Consider the following 22,772-nt stretch of genomic DNA (forward strand, 5'->3'; position numbering starts at 1 on the left):
ATAAATAGTACTATTTTGTTAAGCAGAGAAGTGCCATCAAATCAAAAGATACTTATGTATAGGGATTTAAAAAAGGTAACGAAAAATTGTAATGCATATTGAGACAAAAGTGTTTTTTTTTAATGTTTCAATATGCAATACAAAGAAAATACAAATATTTTTTTTTATAAAATACATCATCGAGATTATGTTCACACCTTCAAAGTTAATTGTGTATACACTTCATAAGAATACGGCCAGCAAAGGAAAAAGATATATATTGTAAGTGTGCTTGTGTGTGTTTTTGATGTTTCTATATTTATTTAGTGATTTAATTACGTCGTCAGAACTGAGCATCTGAAAATTAAAGCGGTTAAGGATTTCGTGATAAAAATTATTGCAAAAAGCAATTTGGATAGATTATAAAAATCGAAATGTTTCCACACACCTAATTCTGCCTTTAAGTACACTTGCGTACTTTTCTATGTTTCAATTTAAAGGTCACTGTAGCTAGAGTAAATATTGTCGTAAATTTCGTTTGGACCTCCTCTACCGCGCGTTAGGAAAGCACGTACAAGGAACGCGTAATTTAGTGTAATATTTTTTATAAAATGTCATAATCGGTGCTGAACACGATAATTTGTTTTAAAACAGTCATATATTCTGCTACGTACGTTTGTTATACATTAAATGTTTGGTATAGTTGACAGAGATACGTCTTTTTTAATTTTTGTATTTACCAAATTCATATATTTCGTTAATAAAAGATGGTGGCTGCATCAACTATATTTCTTTGCCTAATTTCCTATACAAAAAATCTATGTAAACACTTAGACAGGTGTTTACTTTATAAGTGTTTTTAATATCACGTCTTTATTTAGTTTTTTTTATTCCACATTAGTTACTATTAAAATTAAAAAAATATTAAAATTGAGGTTAAATAGCTACCAAACATGTACAGATTCATATTTTAATTTCGAAACAATATAAGAATGTGATTGTAACCTGATTTATTCAATAATAACATGGGAACTGTATATTACGAAGATGTTCCACCAGGAATGCTTAACGAAGATGAATTTATTTGCACTGAAAGAATTGTTCCAAGAAAAATTAGGCCCCAGAATATTGTTATAAGACTTATGGACAGAGAAATTTACGGGTCTAGGAAGCCCGGATCCCATTTCCATGTTGTCCGAGAGTTTTACCAGAACGTGTTTCCTAATTTAACGATAGTGAATGTTGAGAAACCGCCTTGTTTCTTACGTAAATTTAGCCCTGATGGAAAACACTTCATAGCGTTCTCTGCTGATCAAACTTCTTTAGAGGTAACAAATATGCATACACAGTGAATTGTCTATGTTGCTTCTGTAGTTCTTAATTTAATCTATGTTGATAAGTTTTATTTTTATTATTCTTTTTCATAACTATGTATCATGACTTTAGTAACATTAAAATGCTTTAATTTAATTAAATTCTTGTTTATGCCAAGTTCTTCTTTTAGTTTAATTTTACAGTATGTAAATTTTGGTTTAGTAAATTTGCTAAATGTAACATGTCTACATTATTAGTAAGTAGTATAATAAAAACAATTCTCACTGAAAAAAAGTTTGAGTAGGGAATTATAAATTGATAGTAATAATGTCAACCCTGAGGGATAGAAAAGTGGATGATGAGATTTAATAGTAAGTGGAGCTTTTATTCCAAATTATATTATAAATTGTATCACATGTCAGAGAACAGATATATTTGGTTGTATATGTTGTAATGTTGGCTTATTACAGAATGCACTTGTACTTAAAAATTGCATATGAGCATGTCTGTCTTGTGCAACTGAGAACATTAACTTTATCTGCTTCTTAGTACAAAATAACCAAAAAATTATTTGTATTAAGTAAGCATCCAAATATTCAATTTTTGTTTATTTATAATAGATAAAAAGTTGTTGATAAATAATTATGAAATATTTTTCTTAGATATATGAATATAGAGGGGCACCATCCGCAGGTGACCTTGTGGCTGGATACCCATCAGATTTGTTAAATGCTGATGCAGATGCTCACCATAGAATACGAACACATATATTCTACAGATTTTTTAAGGTATTATTATTTGCGATTAATTTGCAAACATTATTGATTACTTGTGAGAAAATCAACCTAATCAATGATATGACATTTTTAATTTGTTTATTTCAATTTTATTTTAAAGGGATTTACATAATTCCAGCCAAAATTTACAGTTAATGTTTGCCAGCAAAGATTGATTTCAAGGTCAGAACGTAATCCCGCACAACTTCCATTCATAGAACAGCAATTGAATCGTGAGTGCAGCCTTTTCACTGAAGATGGTCGATATGTGATTGTCGGCTCTGCAGCACATATACCAGATGACCTTCGGCCTCACTTCTATCATATTCATAGTAATAATGAAGCAGTTACGCCAACAATTAGGTAAATTATTGTATATGTGCCATAAAAACTAGAGCTTTTATTATACAAAATGAACTTTTATCATATTTTGAATTCAAGGTGTGACACAAATGGCCAGACCTCTAGCCTATTCCTATGTATTCTGTTTATACTGGCTACAAAGTGCCAAACTATTAGGTCACACTAATTAGGAATGTAGGCCGATAAAGAGAGACCTGTTTATGATAGGCCTTGACTTCAGTGTCTCTGATGGCAGTATCTGTAAGATGAGTGTTCCATGTGCAAATGCACTACCGGACTCTTCAAATAAATAATTGAGTAAAAAGACAAATTCACTTCCCTTGCACCACCAAGAATGCACCAATGATTCACAAGGGTCCAATTTGAGGAATAATGTAGGAAAATTCTATTTTTAGTAAGAATAATTGATGTATGAATAGTTAGTAGTGAAGTAGTTGTTCTATACAGTTTTGCTGAATTGAACCAAACCACACTCGGCTTGTTTGTTTATTATAAACTTTCTATCACCATGTAGTTGGAATTACTATATATTGTTCTCATGTGTGGTTTTGATTATGTAATACAGCAAATAAAATCTATTTGTTATATTTTTTTGGTTTTTTAAACTTTTTTGCTGATTTTTGGGAGGTTGTGTAAGGATGGGTGTGTGAACAGTTAGAACAATCAAAATTGACCAGATAGTAAATGCAAAAAATAGCTGTTAAATTTATATCCATATGTTTTAATTGTAGATTTTAATTTTATTAATAAGTTAAGATCTTTTCAGATCTGCCCTGGAAGACTATTCACTCCATTTAGTTGATCTACATCAGGGTAAACTTTGTGATACCAAGCATTTTAGAATTGACAAAATCTACCTTTCTCACAATCAAGGAATTTATTTATATAAAGAGGTTTTAGCAGTGTTATCTGTACAACACCAAACAATACATTTATTTCAAATAGTTGAAGGCATGTTAATTGAAATTAGAAAAATAGGACGATTTTGTTATGATGACGATCCATTTATTGTTAATTCAGTTTTTACGCCACATACTAATGAGAGACCGTTTCATGAGGAGACAATAAATAGTTTAAAACACAGATTACTCGTATTTCTTTTTAAGAGAGCAAAGACAATAAGTGACGAAACAAGAGATCCTTTTGAACTTAGAAAGTTCTATAAATACTTTGATATGTTCAAGAGCCTCAGAATGTGGAAAATGCAGCTCTTGGATGAAGATCATTTATTTATTAAGTATGCAAGTGAAGAGGTTGTGACTTTGAGGGTAGCCGAGCCTAACAGCCAATCTTCATTCTTCGTTATCTACAATATAAGTGGAAGTAAAATTCTCGAAGTGTACGAAAATACATCTGAGGCGCTGTTACAACTGTTTGAAAATTACTGTGACTGTTTTAGAAACGCTAGATTGTGTGCCGATTCACAATTCACATGTTCACCTTCTAATAATTTATATGCGAGACTGACACAGCAGAGATTTAAACAAACTATTGTGCGCGCCATTTATGGAGGGCGGACGGAAGCAACGAAGCGAATTCTTGCGCAGTTACCAATAAGCGCTCAATCATACAGCGGGTCTCCTTATTTAGACCTTGGACTTTTTAGTTATGATGACAAGTGGGTATCTGTCATGGAGAGACCTAAAGCTTATGGAGAATACCCTATCAGGTGAGAGTTTCTGTAAATTATATAATTAAAGATTAGAGTGTTTAAAAGGTTATTTTTAGTAGGTTCGAAATTTGAAAACAGTAAAATAGAGATGGAATATTTAACAAAATCTCCTGCTTGTGGTGCCTGGTGCGGCCGCCCCGCTCGCCACCCCCTAGCTACACCACTGCCTATATATTGTACTTTGTTAAATGAAACTAATGTGAACTTATTAAAATAAATGTATTCAGGTTTTACGCCCGGGACTCAGGACTGCTGAAATTCAAGATTTACGCTGGCGTGATGGGACAATCAGTTCCAGCGAGCGCACGTAGACTTGTCGCCTTCACCTTTCACCCCACAGATCCCTTCGCAATTAGTGTGCAGAGAACAAATTCGGATTACATTGTCAACTTCCATATAAGAAATGCAGTCTTAAGTTGATAGTTTCAAGAACTATGAGTTCATTTTATTGTATATTAAGTAATGTACCTTAAATGGAATATAATGTTGTTTCTAGTACTGTTGAATATTAAAATTATTGTAATAAATATTTATAATTTTTCAATTTTGGTGTTATTTTTTTTACTTTAACAGTTTAATTATATTCATCTGCCCGCACGTCATATCGGTAAGGGTATATCATAAGAATTTTACATAGTTTTCGTCATATCCGTTCATGTTGAGGCCTTGCTGTTAAAAACTCATGATTATGAGGAACTAAAATACTCTCGAATTAAGCACTATAGAAGCGCTTATGTATTTTGTGATGTCAATAGTATTAATTAGCTTAGGTTACTCAAGCTTAAGCTATTTATTTAGTTATTTACAATAAACACATAAAGAGATGGAATAAAATTTCATTCTTATATATTATTATATATTAGTTATAGTAATATTGAAACTGCTCTACCACGCTTTAGGAAAGCACGACAAGGGTTCTATGACGGGAAAAACGCACAAATTAGCAGCGCGCCACATTTTAACAGCGGATTGTCGAAACGGATAGGGCGATACTCTCCCTCTCTCACCGCGTGCATATATAAGGCGGGATACAGTGGTTTCGGTAGCATTAAAGTAATTTAAACGTTTACGTTAATAACATTACATATTAAGTCAATGCCATTATACTCGTTTCTCGTTTAATTTTATTCCTTACCTTAAACCTTTTAAAGGTGACTATTTTTAGGTGTCGCAAACTAACAAAAAAGTTTTTAAGAAATGGTTACATTTAAATAGTGAAAAATTCAAAAAGTCCTTGTCAACGTTTAGCGTCATTAAGCAATTGCTCCACAATGACGTTCGCTCGAATCATGGACATCTCAACCACAAGAAAATAGTAAATATACAACAAAATAAGAAATGTTCATTATGGCCGTTTCAAGAATCAGTTATAATAATCGTTTAGTTTAAAAAACAATGCATTACTTTCCAATAATGCAGCGCAATATTTTTTACGCTTCGGGGCCTCAAAATACAGGGCCATTTACAGTATATCCGCAACGTAAGTATATAAATAGTTTATGTGCATAAATAATTCAACTATATAATAGCAGTTGCCTCTACTGTTAACCCGTGGCCCCTTTTGAACGCAGACGACTCTCTTTGAACAACTGTCATCCCTTCCGGTACTTTCAAACGTAAGGCCGTCCTAAAAACACAAGTTCCAATCTACGTACGATTTTAAGACAACCTAAGTACAAAACAATTCGCAGCCATGCGAAATCCAGCCGGCCTCCCGGTCTGGAGGCTCTCGAGATCCGGCTTGCTTGGAGGCTTCCGAGTCCAATAGTACACTAGGATGTAGCGGCCCAAGCCGAAGCTCCCGAAGGAATCCTTGAGCTTTGTTACAGATAAAAGTTTAGACTACTCGTCATCCAGGACCTTACTCACGAAGAGTGTGAAGCAGTTTACTTCACACTAAATCTTCTTATGCGACAAAGAGGCATTTTTCAACAACCGAGAAACAATTGTAAAAGAAACTATTTGCACACTATTAAAAGTTGCTTGTTATGTACAATATCCTTTATTTTTTTTTTAATTATTGACGACTACTCATTTATCTACACCCTTTGCTTATAAAAATGCAGTTGAAAGAGCGCTATATTAACTCCGCAGAAAAAGTGTAAAGCTCGTTATCCCTAATTATATAAATTCATCATCATAAAGGATACCTCTCTTAAAAATTTTCAAATAGACCCAGTTAGAAGCAGTCTGCATCCAGCGTCTTTTCACATTGACAAGGTCATGTTGTCCACCTTGTGGGTGGAAGTCCTCCACTGCGCTTGCAGGTCCGTGCTCTCCACTCCAGAACCTAAAGAGCTCAGTAGCCATTTCTTCGTTTCAGCAATACAAAATAGTGAACAATATCCAGAAATTGTGGGAGAAGGTGATGTTACATCTGTAATTCTTCCTAACGGTGGTGTCCAATATTTTTTCATCCCCACTTTGAAGCATGATTTTTGGACTCCGTTTCCATATAATCCAGCTGCCATGAACTCGAACTGGAATTTTTCTACACAGGCATGGTTTGTAAGGAATATTTCGAACCCGTAAGTAATAATTTAATGTTTAGTTATAAAAAATATTTGTCAAGTCCTTAATTACAATTACTTTTCCCGTAGAAATCCAACGCCTAACTGTACGAGTCAATATTTACCAAGGCCTCGTGAAGATCCCTTTGCAACAAGTTATTTTCCTCCAGATTTCAATGCGCCTGCGTTAGGGTACAATGTGGTAAATATGATTTTACAGCACAATTTAATGAATGGACAAGACTTCAGGTCTAAAAAAAATTTTTTTTTATGAAAAATGAGTGTCTGCATAAAAAATCCATCACTGCGAAACTTTAGCAATATTGTGATTATATTTTCATTGTAATGCTCTATGGTACTCGATATTTTTTAATTCAATTACATTCAACACAGTTTGGTCTTGAACAAAGATTTTTTTAAGTTTTTTCTCTATATTATTTCTAATATGGTCCATAATGAAATTTATTTATGAATAAGATTTTTATATGCGAAGACATATCAAAATCAAACGAATGTGTAAACGTCATCGTTTCATATTGCATTAATTTTTTGCTGTAAGCTTTAACCGAGTTCTCTTGGTTAGTGTTTCTTTATTACAATAAAGAAACACCTCGGAGAATTTTAATTATTTTATTAATCATCATCATTACAGCCACGTCCACTGCTGGACGTAGTCCTTAGATTTTCGGAAGCGGCCTGTATCAGCTGCGCCATAATCTAATAATTTATTATTATTTTGCAGTTTCATTATGACAAATGGACTTCCACGACAGACCTGCGATATTTTTATCCCAGCCAGTGCCATTTTAATCCAGCAAAATACACTGCCAGTGTTCAGATGGAAAAACCCGTCACGAAAACTATTTGCCATTACCAAGTTCTTTGTGATAGGCCGTGCCATTGTCTTACGAAATGCAACTCCGATATGTGCATGGAAAAGACTTCTAAACATGAAGAAAAAAAGTTGAAGAGTGTTGGCTGTTGTATGTCAGTCGAGGAGGTGAAGGCCTGTGAACGTCCGTCTCAAAGTCAAAAGTGCAATAAGAGCGTATCTATGGACACTTATCCACAGAGTAACTCTACGGAGAGACAAAAGGGCAATAAATCTTCATTTTCTAAAAAGAGAGTCGAATTATCTGATTGTGATGGGAAATGTTCAAAAAAGAGAAAAAACAGGCCAATTATAAAATTAATAGGCAAATGTGAGAATGGCTGTTGTTGTAGCAGTTCAGGGACCTCTGAAGCGGAGTAAATAAAACAATCTTTTTATTTGTAGATTCTTATCATACATTTATCCCTTAGTGTTACATGTATTTACAGTTTTAAAGAAAATGGTACAATATTAAACAATTCAAACCGAGAAATTGAAATTTATTCATCAAGTTATTTTTAGTTCTCACATATTAAAAACAGTACAAGCATTTTTGAGATATGTCAGTCAGTATGGGATTTAAATATACAGTTTCACTTTATGTGCGCCTGTGTTTTGTTGTCAACAATTTAGCAAATAATTGGTACGTCGCATGTAAATGTAAGAAGGTTCTTGTTTACGATTTTGATTGGTCGCTTGTGCGTTATTAGTTATAATTCCCATAATTAAACCTAAAATACAGTTTGAAATACAAGAGTGACGAAATGTTTTTTTTGTGAGCGGGTTGCGCTGCACGATTTGATGACAATGTTAACGTCATGTGATAAGAACATAGTTGATGTCAATAAGAAATAGGCGTGTTTTTACACCTACCCTCCTGTTTTAGACAAAGGTTAGGCATTTAAAGCGAAGCGAAGCATATTTAAAAGTTACTCTCATATGCTACAATAAATTTTAATGAATCTTCTTAAAATTACGTTTAATTTATTTGTGGATAAACTTTGGTTGAAAATCAACGGTGTTGTTGTCTATCAACAAATTAGCGACAATATAAAGTAAATAATAAAATAAAAAAAGCACATTACGCAGGTTGGCGGATAAGATTTTTTTTAGAATGATAATATTTACTAAAAAGCACCAATATTTAATAATTTTTTAAACAGGTGGGACGATTCAAAGTTATAAATGTAATATTTTTATTTTGACAAAGCAAAGTATGCATTTTTAAAAGTTTTTATTTCTTAAATAGCCTTCTGCTCTTAGAATAATTCATCTCAAAATTATTTCAGTAATAAATGGATAGTGGATATAAATAATTCGATAAAAATAACGTAACACTTATAACTAGTATTGCATAAGAATACATTACATGAACGAATTTTCCCATCAAATATCCAAAAATTTGGGCATTATCTAATTTAAAAATATATCTTTAGGGTAAATGTACTCCCATATGCTTGATGAAAGAGAACAATCAATATTCCAGTTTTATCTAGTATATTTACACACAAATATAAAATTTAAATGAATACATAACGATAAACACTTCAAGCATACAAGTCTACCTCAGCTTGTAGGATTTTTAATGCTTAATATAACTGACTTCCCGTTGAGATTCAGTTTTACACAATCATTTGTCGCATTGCACAATCCGACATAGCGGCAACGACGGCGCTATATGTTCCTATTCAATAGAATGGCGCAAAAAATATCAATTCTTACATTATCATTACAAATATCTACATTGTAAAATAGCACACAACCTTAAAGTTGGCTCACACAACTTTCCCCTTTATGACTAAGCACACATCACTATTCTATAACACAAAGTGCATATACAACCCTATCACATTGACGCAGATACAATTCACAAAAACATTTTACGAAAAATTCAATAGTTTCTTGTTAACGTCTTAGAGGAATGAATTGTTTACATTATGCCATAGAACTGTTCATTTAATACGAAAAAACTGGTAAAGAATATATTATTGTGCTGAAACTTGAATCTTATCCAAAAATAGAGAAGAGCTTATTTTGATAAATAGTTAAAATTCATACATTTCTATGTGCATTTGCTGTAATAGAATCAACAAGTTATCAGTCAGAATAATGATTATAATAAATGAAAAAATAATATACAAACAATAATTCAAACGTTATCTTGACTAGACAGTACGACAGTACCGACATACGGTCACCGAATTAAGTGAGGACTTTCTCAAGGTGTTGAAACAACAATCATGTCTGTTGTACTAAGGAAGAACTTTACGTGTGTGTATGTTTACAAGTATGCTAGTCGCACTTGGCTAAATTCCTTAAGCACTTGCTTAAAGAACACATCAAATAAATTGAGATTTTTTTAAAGTGGTGTAGGAAATATAATTCAAGTATAATTTGCGGAATTTTTACTTGACTGATCGATAAACGATGTTATGATAATATGAATAAACTTTCCCACGAAAAGTTCATCGAGAGTACATAACAAACATCGATATAATCTTATTTAAAACACATAAATTCTTCATTAAATTACTTTTAAGCGAGGAAGGGTCTTTAAATATTTATTATCAAAATAATTTAGTACTTACAGTAAACCTAATGAATCAATACACATATAAAATACAGGTGCATCTTCACAGCGCATCCTCTTAATGTACATGTAAAGTTGCGTTGTTTCTTATTTGGCCTTTTCGCATTCACTGTTCACTGTAAAAATAAAGTGAGAGATTTTTTTGATATTTGACAGTGGTTGAAGAGGTTACCAAAGTAAAATAATGTATTAAACGACTTTTACAAGGTTACAATAAAATTAGAAAAGGAATTGGGCTAAAAATAAAGTCGCCGGACGACGGCTTTTTGAACTCAATGTATCGAGAGTCCGTTCATTATAATTTTTCTGTACCTTACCGCTTCGTGCAACAGAACTCATCTCCCACGTTTTACTATAAAAACGGGGTTCTTAGTAAACTCTTTTCCCGATAATAAAGTGTTAATATAGCTGTTTTTCTTTAATATATTAATGTGCAACGGCAATGTTAATACCGTCTTTATTTTGGAATGGAAATTGCCTAATTTGTGTAACAGTAGTGCACTGACCTGGTGGGCGTGGTGCGCTGCATCGAGCATGGTGGATAGGCGCACGCGCGTGGCCGCAAAGGTGGGACGCTGGGCGGGGTCGGCGTGCCAGGCGGCCCGCATCACTTCGTAAGGGCCAGCTGGGCAGCCCTCGGGCGCCTCCATGCGGTAACCGCGCTCTACGTGACGCACCACTTCCGCGAGCGGCTGCGGTTAATTAACCATACAAATAAATTATCAATACACTATTTCTTCACAATTCCATCTTCGCTACGGAAATAGAGGTTATAGTATCCAACTCTGCAGCTCACTTTTGAAATGGTCTATCTGAACTCGGACAGCCGAAACAAGAGGCTCGGTTAGGGCTACTTATTTCTATTTATTTATCATCACACATTTTTATCAAATTAAAAGTAGACAGTTTTTCAGCAACAAGATAATGTTTCAGTTTGCTATTAAAATACAATTTGCTAATTTTTCCTAATAAATATATCCACCAACTGTATCATAAATCTTCCTTTGTCCTTTTGGACATTGGAGGGGGGGGGGGGTTAAGTACTATCTACTTTGATGTCCTGGCTGATATGATCGTGATAATAAAGGATTTACAATGATATCTTAAAAATAATAAAGTCGTTCGTGACAATGAAACTCAGACAAGACATTAAAAACTCAGACAGATCTTAACCAAACTTCCAATAAGTACTATTGGATATGTATGTAGGTCTAGGTCCGCAGGTTGTACTATGGTGTAACTAAATTATTAACAAAATTATACAAAATATACAAACGACAGAGCATAGTTTTATGTGAATCGTTTACTCTTATTTAATACAATTAATGACATTGCTGAGACACGATTTGTTCACATAAGAGTTTGGACTAATAAATAGTACAAAACAGGTACTAACAATTCTAGGGTATGGCACTCTTCCAAATGAATAAATCTCCCAGAGTAGAATTCCGAAACTCCATACATCTGACTTGTTCGAGAATTTCTGTAAAGGAAAAATGTTACTTATTAATGTGCAGACGTGATATAGAAATAAATATGGAATAACTACAATACAAGTGCGCTTTACAATTTTATTAGGCAGCAAAAATTTATATATTTCAATATTTGATCTTTAAAAATATTACACAAATCTTCCAACTATTGTTTACAAACTAAGACATTTATGAACTAGCTATTGAATTTCTTGCCAGGTTCTTCTCATTAGAATCGGCATAATGGCAATAGTAAATGGAGAAAATTGGGTGTAATACTGTGTATAATTTACACAATTAAATGTACATTGTATAAATGCTCTGGCCTATCGCAGGATCTTAGCATTACCTATTTGAAAGAATAAATATTTGTTTCATTGGGATATGGGATGCATTTTTGGTCATTCAAGTTACTAAGTTTTTCGGGACCTTTTTACTATAGGTCAATTCTGTAATTGTAACTAATAATCATTGTATTGTCATGAAAATGTAACATTCAAGTTGTGTTATTCTTGTGGGAAATTTGGATTATAACATATAATATACACACATTGTACTTGAGTGCCTCGGGGGCAGTCCATTTAATTGGCAGTTTGGCCTGCACTCGCATGGCGTCGGCTGGGTCTTCGGGTGCGGTTTCGCTACGCGCCAGTCCGAAATCCGCAACTTTGGCGGTTCCCTCGGCGGAGATTAATACATTACGCGCGGCTAAGTCACGATGCACCACTCGTTGCCTCTCAAGGTACTCCATTCCGCAACATGCGTCACTTTGAAAAGTACAAGCGTTTTATTGCACAAAGAAACAATATATATATATTTACATGCAATATTCTCGCGTCGAAAGTTATTATCTACTGTAAAGTTGTTTCAGACAAGGGTCGGATAAGCGTATAAATAATTTTACGTAACAGGTTGTCAACTTTTTGACATAAACCTCGTCTGTAAATATCATATTGCACTAGACATAATTTCAAATAAGCTAAATTAGAAGAATAAATTTCTTTTATTTCGCCACTATTTACCCTGTCAATAGATTTCAGCTTAGTGGACACTTTTACATAATTAACTAACTTAATTTTCTATTGTAACGAAACTCATCTTGGTGCTCAAAGTGTACTACTTTGGCGAGGTTTAGCAGAAACAAAGAGTGTGTAATAAACACTTGGTAGGATATAGAAGAACTCACTACGCGAAGTTGATCTGGTCTAGCTGCGTGACGTAGTGGCGACCGCGACTGCGCAGGTAGTCGAGCAGCGAGCCCTGCGCACAGTGCTCCGTCACTATGCACGTGCTGCCGTTCGAACTGAACACCACGCAGCCCAGCAGGCGCACCAGGTTCTCGTGCTTCAACGCCCTGATAACAAAGTGGTATTATGGAATTGTGTTATCATCATTATGTCAGTTGATACACGGCCATTGCAAGGAATAGGCCTCCGTCGGTGATTAATTCTTCTGCAGATCTCCTTATTTATGATACGGTCTCGCAGCTAAGCTATGCATAGCCTTTTCCACTATATTGTATACATTCCACTATATAGTAAAAAATAAGAGTGAAATGTGAGTTAAAACTTTACATACGACATAACACTGGCTTCAGCGCGAAACTTGCTAGCTGCCTCTCTATCTTTCAGTATCTTGACAGCAACTTTTTGGTTTCCGTTTAGGATGCCAAGCATAACATCTCCGAACTCTCCTTTGCCTATGTTTTCTCTTATCTCCAGATCACGTTCAGCTATGACCCAACCTAAGAGAAAAAGGAAACAAAATTAATAAATGTAAGAGATTAAAAAGTCGTTTAAGAATATAATCCCCCGGTAAGCTAAACTAAACTTTAAATATTACTGTGTTATTATTTGAATGTAGTAGCATGTTAAATTACTGTAATACTAATATAATATCTGCTGCAATATTTTGACCTTCAAAATTTCAAAGTTCCATTGAATTGTGATGGGTCAAGTCATGTGGACTGTTGTCTGAATATTTGTTCTTAAAAATTATTAATAGCAACAAATCTAAATGAGAGATTTCCACACTGACTTATCACAATAACTCCTAGAACAATAGAAATTAGAGACTAAAAATTAGGTAGGAATATTCCATTCACTGAGTAAAGATCAGCTAAGAATAGATTTCACCCGTAAGGTGTTGAGGGGGTGATAATTTAAAAAAAATGCATACTTTCAAACTATAGCTCTTATGAGAGAATAAAACTTGATAAGAATATTTTCTTGAACATGTTGAAAAATACCGAGATTGGATTTTATGAAATCACCTAGAAGAGGCAACTGTTTGAGTTTACAAAGTTGTTGAAAAGTAGTTAAAACTAACTCACGTGCATCAACAAATCTCTGCGGCTGCAGAGCGCCGTCGGTTTGATCCGCGTTGGGGACTTGCGCGGAGTATGTGTGTTGGAAGTGACCCGAGCTCAGCGCACTCGACACGCTCGGCGTCGGCGGGTACGGAGGAGGTTGCTGTTATATAAACATATTTTCAAACTTCTTAGACTTCATTCATACATTACAAGCATCAAACTAATCAAAAGTGTAAAAAAAAGTAAATCAATAATATTTACGTGACATAGATGATTATCGTTCTAGTGGAAATCTATAGAGTAGGCCCATGCCCATGTCCAGCAGTGGATTCTTAAGATTTAAATAGTGTTAATGAGACGATAACGATAAATTATCATTTATATACCGTCAGTAATCAAAAAAAATTACCATTTAAAATTATCACTGCAGCTTTAAATGTAAGTCATAAGACATTATTAAACATTTACATAGTAAGATATTCAAATATAGTAGAATATGCCATAAAACAATTAAACCCTATTCTTTCTTCCTGGTCCAACACAACGTCAATTTATTAATTTATTTACGTTTTAGAAAACTTGCAGCTATAAAAACCTGAATAGCTCTTAACTAATCAACTGACGGGCCTATAACAAATTGTTAATACTATATTCTTATAGCTGAGAATAATATATATATATATATAATATTTTGAAAAACTTACAGGTGGGTGTGGTGGGTAGGGCGGCTGAAGGACACCATTATTATTGGCGCCGTTGATCGCTGCTTTCGGCAGGCACCGGACCAGTTTCGTGCATAGGCCATCGGCGTCTTTAAGGTAATGCTGTAAAAATAAAATGGCATCAAATAATTTTATTCTTAATTACAAATTTATAAATACTACCAGAAGTTGAAGGTGCTGGATATATTATGAATGACGGTTTAAGCATATTCATATTTAGTTACCAGTCTCTTTCGGTTGATTTTATTGATAGTTTTAGTACTTTTATATACACTGCCGTTACATTACAACATTATAGAAACCATTGTCCAGATTACTGTTCTCCATACTTAACTGTACGATGTCTCTGTTATAGAAATGCGAACATCCGGGGCATTCTTTATAAAAGTATTCCTCTTACAGTGGTTAATAATGATACTCATTAACAGAAAGCACACAACGATAGAATCACCATAGCACTAATGCAAAATAATAGAATACTATAACATCAATTTATTACATTGGTGCTGCACAATAGAGAATTGTTTTAGCGACATACATTTTTACATTTTTAAAAATTTGGTATTGTTTAAGGGCTAATATTAACAGAATTGATGATTTGCGAATGTTATTGTGATTGTGGTTTCGGATAGTTTTTGTCTCAAAAAAACTCTCAATTTATTTGTAAGAGAAGACTAAGCGGTTCATACGATTAACCTATAATTTTTTACAAGCTTATTTAATTTATAACATGTTACAGTATTTCACGCCTATCATTGATTATAACAGTTACATATAAAACTAATAGTACACTAGAGACAATAATCAATGCTTCCAAAAATAATAAATAATGTAATGGTAATATAATAACAAAAGGCGTTTTGTAGTAGTACGAAACATTTTTGTAATTTTTGTTAAGAAAAAAAGAATAATCTTGGGCAAGCTTTAAAACGAGTAGTAGAAAGTCGTGGATATATTCAAACAAGTTGCTTTGCTTTAACTTATGTATTGCTGGCATTTAGCGGATTGGAAAATTTGCATTCTTGAGCAAAATCATTACAAAACTAGACTAGTATAAAACCATCTATTCCATAGACTGTTAAAGCATGGTGTACATAATAACACTACGAGTTTGTACGCATATTGTAACGGAAGACTGCCAAGTGTGGCTAAAGAGGAATTGGTCTAATCTGATCTATGTGTATCCACCACGAAGTAATGTGTTAACGTTGTAAGTAGTCTAAGACCAACTCTAATCATTCTTTGGTTTAAACTAAAAATAAAAATACAGCGTATAAATTTGAAAACTCGTATATGCTACGAATATGCAAAAGATTTTCATCTGACTAAAAGATTTAACGGTAATGCCTCATACTAAGTTACAAAAAATATAAAAAACTAAAATAATACAAAATAATATTACATCACCTCCTTGATTTTTAATTTCGCAAAGATTATTTGTACTAAATACAACAATAACTCTGCATCTTAATTTAGTCACTGTATATATTATAGCAACTTTGTACCATATATTTAATTCATTACTAGTATTCACCAGCAAAGGAAATTCAGAAATTATATTTGTTAACACTACAATACTTATTAATTAGTAAATTATAATCTACATACATGTATTAAGTCGGTCATTGTATCGAAAAACTCTTCATCGTCAATTGTCAGACGTTGAGTTTGGCTATCAGGTGCTGTTGCCCATTTTACCCTGTGAACAGAATTAGAGTCAAATTAATGTACAAGGACTTTATTATAGAACAAAAAGAAGACAGTTGATCATTTTGCTTGTAATTTATAACGCTAGCCTAAGAAAATGTAAGATAAATAATAATTTTCGATTTCTTACCAATAATACTAATAGCAAAAAATTAAAAAATATTCAACCAATACTGCATTTTTTTAATATTTGCGAAGATTAAACAAAAAGATTGAAAGTTGCGAAAAAATTACAAAAAAAAAAACAATTTTCTTTTCCCGGTAAATTAAAACATCTGTTTCTAGTTGTTAAAATTTGACGTATATCAAAACCAAAATAAAACGCGTCAGAATCTAATCTTTTATATCGTAAAGCATTACAATAAAAAATTAATCAAATTATTATTTAAGTGTTGCAATGTACGAAATACTAAAGTTATTTTCTCCAAGCTTGTATATTTGTTACAGTGTTTTTCAGACGCGAGCACATAATATGTAATGGTCCTTCAATGACAAAATATTTTTACATGTGTTTAGGTGTGTTGTTTGTCGAAAATTAAGCTTATAACACATGTAAATATTGTTTATAAAAGTAGTACGCAGTTAAGTGAGGAGTTTCAATGAACTATCGTACCGGTAGTGTTCGACGCGGCCACGAAAGCGAACGCAAAGCGTATGGTCGCCGGGGAAGTTGGTGCTTTCGCGGACAAGGAACACACCGTCGGGCGAGCCAGACAGAAGTGCTTCGGCGCGCTCGCGGGATATCGCGCCGTGGTGCCACCTGATTTAAAGAAAATATAACACTTATTAAACAGAATATACACATCACACCAACATCAAACTGTTCGTTTTATGGCTAAAGATGTTGTTATACCAAAAAACATGCGTTAAACCTTAAAATACGCTTTAATTCATTCAAATCAGCTGACGGCACAAAAATTTATAAATAAAATTAAACACTTGTCTGAAACATCACTATAAAGTTTTCTACTTAAAAAAAGATACCACAATTCTTGCCAATTATTTTGTTAGTAATAGAATTATCAGGAAATAACCTCTCTTATAACATTAATTCACATGATTCAAGAAGTTATTTTTGATATAGGCCAAGAGCACTGATGAAACATTAAAGACGATGTATGTAGGCCAAATGTTTGGCAGGAAAAACAAATATATAAGCGGTAAATATTGAGGTAGGTAACGAAACAGAAAATGTAATTATTATGAAGCGCAACCCCGTAAAACAAAGTTAATTATTTATTTTCATAATACATTACCCTGGTAATATTTATCACAAAAAATTATAAATTTATAAAGAACACTAGAAATATTTACTCGTAGATGTTGTATTGCACCGATGTATTTAATTCCGCGTTAGTTGATAACTCGCGTTTCACACTCCCCATAATTTAGAGGAACCGTGACTATTGCAGTCTTTACTCTCCGATACGCCTACGATAACCACCTATCTTATCTATAGACACTGTAGATATATGATTTAATTGCCGACATCATTGTTACATTGATAAGGTGTAAGTTAAGGCTAGTTTTGATTGTGGTTTTGAAACAGAACATTAAGGCAAAGCAACCGTGGATGTTTATTTAATCGCAATGCTAGTTGTGTCGTGATGAAAATACCGTGTACGTCGATAAAATGACAGATGTCGCGATAATGGAGCGGAATAACTATTTTAATAGACTAAAAAAATTAATTTGAAAACTGTAGCCTGCAGGTGGTTCCGATTGTCAATTGTTATATTAAGCTTCATGGGCATTCACGTTTAGGTTATTACAAACATTTAATCCAAATTTACATTGACGGTGTTCATTTAAATGAAAAAAGTATTTAACTTGATTCGGTAATGTAAACCTTTTGCCTATTATTGTATGAGATCGTAAAAAACATAATCCATATAATTCAGCTACCGTATTCTGTCTTTCAATAATTCTAATAATGTATATAATTAAAAGTATGGCGTCCATCTGAAGGTCTTTTGTGCAAACTGCCAACAGCAAATGATGTAGAGCGATATTTTGTAATAAAAAGTGCTTAACAAAATTACAACAATGCTTACAAAAAAGCAGACAGTGATGTTACATAATATTTTGGTAGCGGTTGTACAACTCTGACTGTTGGCCTCTATCCAAAGAGACCATCGAATGTAGTAATTAAGTGCCTACATAAATGTTTTAGCCGATTTTCTGTCAATATGTATGTAGTGTAGTGGGATTGTCTCAAATAATTGTACCCCTAACTAAACGAGTAACCGTTTGGTTGCCCCCAAAGCGAACTGATAACATTTTCTCACACAAAACGATAACATCGTGCTTGCAATATGTTTAACTAAGATAATTAACAACATCATTTCGACTGTAGAATGTGCAGCGCTGGAGTGAGTCTTCCGACGACCTTGATAAGATCGTCTGTCAGTCGAGTGAGTGGACGTCCAACGCAGTGCCCCTGCCGATAGTCCGTTGTCTCCGTTCTAATTTAATGAGCCCAGCCAGGTATCTTTTCTGCGCGCCATGTACAATGCACAGTTATTTTAACTTACAAATTCGCTGGGCTATACTAATTCCGCTCGTCTACGGATGTCCTTATTCCTGATTCAAACTCATAGAAAAATCCCGAACATAGCCCTGGTTGAGCGACTGTGAGCTTGCTGTGATCAAAATAATGTATTAACAATAAAATACAAAGACTTATGTTAAAGATGTACTTACGGCCACTGCGTCATGTTGACAAGCCTGTTGGCGGCGGACGGTGGGTTCTGCGCAGAAGAATTGACCAGCACGTCGCTGGCACCTTTGGGCACCGCTGTGTACATATTCAAAATTAGTAATTTTTAATAAACACGTCGATTAAAGCCTAATATTTTTAGGTACTTATAACTTATTTTCTTTGGACATTGAATTCTAAAGATCAGGTAAAAAGAATATATTATAACATACGCTAATAACAACAACTTAGCTATCTTGTGTATCAATATTATTACAACTACGAGAGTAAATGGTGGGAAATTAATTTTCATAAAACCTCTTATTGTTGGTTTATTTATAAATCTTAAGACTACCGGATACGTTTGTGGACGTTGATTTTTATGATATTTATGTCAAATAGTAATTGTAAAATCTATACATACATTATTCACATTTACTATGGTTAATACTATCATTTAATGTTTCCAGTATTTCAATGTCTTTATAGAAAGAGAAAATATAGTTGAAGAATTTAATTTCTATAGTTAGTACATCGCATCCAGTGACGCACTTGTAGATAACCCGGTCACTGGGCCAGGTTTTGACCCTAATTGTGTATTCACCTTATCGCAATATTAATAAACGTGTTCCTTGTCTATGATGGGCTTTTATTTCCTATTGGATAAATTTTGTAAACAGCGATATATACTCACATATGTGAGTAGAGATTTGATTATAAAATTTTCATTTGCCCAAATAACTCCAGCACGTGGGTCATTAACGCAAAAGGTAATTATATTTTTAGAAATTACCAATCAATACCACAGCGCTTTATTACGAGAAACCTCGTTTATTATATCCAATATACTGTAAAATTTTGCCCACAATCATCGGATAAGCTATTTACTATTGATTCATTACGAGTTAGTTTTACGGACTTTACCTTGAGTTTTCTTTTTCTTTCGGATTTTCCAGACGGATAACAATGCGCGTTTTCCGCTTCAAAGCTCTAGCGTCCGCGTGACTTTAAATTTATCAACGAGTACTACTTTACACAAGTTTACTACAACTGGCGATTGAAGCTCTGAATTTTAAAGCACATTTATTTGTTCACAATACCAAACTGTTTTAGGAATATTATACTATGAAACTTAAACCGTGTATATTGCTAATGGTAGATGTTTATACCGTCATTTTACTTAATTTTTGGTGGTATTTTAAATGTGACGGACAATATAGTGACAAATTTACATCTTTTGCAAAACACTGCGATTCCCAAACTCTATTGTGTGCGTAGTCCGATGGAGGGTACGTGTAAATGATGATGATGGTGGCATATAGTGATAATTAAAAACAGTAAGCTAACATGAACATTGCTATGATGACTAAAATTTATAGCCTAAAATGTATTTGATAACTTATCACTAATTAAGGTGCCAAACTATGAGATTCGGTTAATGTACATATGAGAGACCCCTACAGTAAACTCCTGCATATCATGTCTCTGCGACAGTACTATTTCTAAGATTGAACAAAGACCTTATTAGAAACAAACACATTTTTAGATGTAGGTGTGGAGTTATCAGAGGAGTGGATCTTACAAATGAAAGCTATTATTATGGGTTATGAATATTAAAAAAATGGTTGGGAAGCACTGACGTAAGATTTCATACTCACTAACATTAAAAAAAATTTCTAAAATCTTTTTGCTAACTAATGAGCTCTACATTTACCTTTATCGCCTCTAAAAAATTTACACCTATAAGTTAAGATCTGAGAGCTTGGTGTCCTCTTAATCCGGTAAAATTGTAGTTATTAGATACCCAGGGCGACGGTCTCCATGAAGCTCTCCAGTTTCGCTACTTTAGAGATTTTAGGATAAGCGCTCTGTGTATTCTGTCCCCATGAACATGTGCAATTTGCAAATGCCACTTGGGCAGCAGTGTAAGCCAAGAAAAAAATAATAGTGTCGAACAACATCGAATATATTAGAAAAAATAACATACCGGGCGTGGTCTGCGAGGTGTGCATCGCGGAAGAGGTGGCGCCAGTTGGTGCGCCCGGCGCCGCCGCTCGCACCGACGACGACATCACGTTCTGCTGCCCGAGTGCAATATCGCACTTGGCGCTGTACGACAACTAGAACGCACGCAAAAGCACATCTTTGTATATCACTAGTAACTATAATGTTGTAATGCATGTCGTAGTCATGCCTGCAATTACAAATCTAAAACTTATTTAACATTAACTATTCGATTCGGAAGAACCAAGATCACCGATGTAGCTCGAAGAATTGCTCTTCTGCAGTGGTAGTGGACGTAGCATATAGCTCGTGCAATCGATGGCCATACGGGCCAAAAGATTCTCGAGCGACGACCACGAGCCACAAAACGCTGCGTAGGCAGTCCGCGGATTAAGCGAGTGGTAATAGCAGTGAGCAGTATATAAAGCGAGCAGAACCAATGTCTGCTAAGTGCTTACAAGTTCTGGCCTTTTTCAGGTCGCCGGAATTTGCTGGATGTAGATAGCGCAATATCGGTCATGATATCGATCTTTGGGGCAGGGATATGCCTCGCAGTGTGCGTCTGACGGTTGACTCGATGCAGAAAATTCATTAATTTATCTAGTTCGTTTAAATAAACTAAATTTTGCACAATTAAACACATAGCTTTTATCATTAATGTCCATAATCCATTCGCCTTATTATTAAATTGAAACCAAACGTTGACGGTATCAACTGGTACATAACCAAATGTTATAATGACTACAAACTAATGCACCTCCAAATTGAAATACCCAAAACGAACATTTCAAATCTGATAAAAGTGCCCTTGAATTTATTTTTGATATGTGTCTTCAGCTGATAACATATCAATAGACAACAGATGATAATAATATATGAATATACCAAAATAAAACAAAATATTAATTGAAACGTTGTAAATAAATATTTACATATGAAGTCTTCTTAGAAATTGTTAGATGCAGTAAGAATATATAACAAATACAACAAAACTATTTGCAATCACAAAGAGCTACTTCTAGACACAAGGCTACTTCTAAAATTCCTAATAGAACCAGCTGGAAGCGGCTTGCATCCAGCATCTTCCGCTGACCTCAATAAGGTCATCTATCCACCTTGCGAGTAGACCACGCAGCGCTTGCTCCAAAAACAAACCATGACCTACATTTTTGCCAGAACATTAAAGCCTCGGCGAACATCCGTTCTGCGAGCTATATGGCCTGCCTGCTGCTACTTCAAATTACCTAACCCGCTAAGCCATGTATGATTTACAATCTACAAATCTCATTCCTGATAAACCTCGTAAAGAAATCCCGTGCCCTCTCCATGTTCCGTTATGTAGCTGTTAGTTTGTTAACGAGGCTCAGAGATTCTCACGCTTCGAATTTTGTTTGCAAGTACACTATATAATGTATTCATTGAAATCTATATATACAGTTCTAAAAATTTAAAAAAAAATTACAAAAGTCCACCGTTTAAAAATGTTTCATGTAGGAACAAACAGAGCACAACACGTTCACTGTTATTACAAATTGTTTACAACATAGGGATAATTACAGATCTCACAACATTAGTCTCTCACAATAGTATGAAAAACCGTTAAGGGTATTACACGAGTGATTGAATGGAGTTATTAGTATATCTTTACAATAACATTTAATGCAGTGTGGTCCAGATTGATAGCCAGGCGCAGGCTTGCAATGAGATGAGACGACATGAGAGATGAGATGACATGAGAGATGTGACGGTTCACAAAATTGATAGAAAGTGAAGAACTAAAATG

At 34.1% G+C, this 22,772-nt stretch overlaps 2 protein-coding genes across 4 annotated transcripts in view; one reads left to right on the forward strand and one right to left on the reverse strand.

Annotated features, from left to right (window-relative positions):
- Positions 1-851: 851 nt before the first annotated feature.
- On the forward strand, positions 852-4,603 carry abo (de-etiolated protein 1 abo). The gene is made up of 5 exons (XM_068766488.1): positions 852-1,307; positions 1,956-2,081; positions 2,209-2,432; positions 3,199-4,101; positions 4,332-4,603. The coding sequence occupies exons 1-5, from the start codon at positions 1,005-1,007 to the stop codon at positions 4,522-4,524; spliced, it is 1,749 nt and encodes a 582-aa protein (XP_068622589.1). The 5' UTR covers positions 852-1,004; the 3' UTR covers positions 4,525-4,603.
- A 3,298-nt stretch (positions 4,604-7,901) lies between these two features.
- The window catches only part of LOC137923271 (tyrosine-protein kinase CSK-like), a 39,894-nt gene continuing 25,023 nt past the window's right edge, over positions 7,902-22,772 (reverse strand). For all 3 annotated transcript variants that reach the window (XM_068766468.1, XM_068766470.1, XM_068766469.1), the window contains exons 5-16: positions 20,973-21,105; positions 18,991-19,084; positions 16,901-17,047; positions 16,189-16,279; positions 14,563-14,682; positions 13,880-14,018; positions 13,126-13,291; positions 12,734-12,901; positions 12,098-12,314; positions 11,472-11,558; positions 10,582-10,767; positions 7,902-10,191 (exon numbers count right to left, since the gene is read on the reverse strand). In XM_068766468.1, the coding sequence (XP_068622569.1) occupies positions 10,189-10,191; positions 10,582-10,767; positions 11,472-11,558; positions 12,098-12,314; positions 12,734-12,901; positions 13,126-13,291; positions 13,880-14,018; positions 14,563-14,682; positions 16,189-16,279; positions 16,901-17,047; positions 18,991-19,084; positions 20,973-21,105 (1,551 nt within the window). In that variant the 3' untranslated portion in view covers positions 7,902-10,188. The remainder of the gene's footprint in view (positions 10,192-10,581; positions 10,768-11,471; positions 11,559-12,097; positions 12,315-12,733; positions 12,902-13,125; positions 13,292-13,879; positions 14,019-14,562; positions 14,683-16,188; positions 16,280-16,900; positions 17,048-18,990; positions 19,085-20,972; positions 21,106-22,772) is intronic.

Source organism: Battus philenor, unplaced genomic scaffold (genome assembly GCF_028537555.1).
Source record: "Battus philenor isolate CCGP_79_NKW_IND1 unplaced genomic scaffold, ilBatPhil1.0.hap1 SCAF_21, whole genome shotgun sequence".
Taxonomy (NCBI): Eukaryota; Metazoa; Arthropoda; class Insecta; order Lepidoptera; family Papilionidae; genus Battus; species Battus philenor.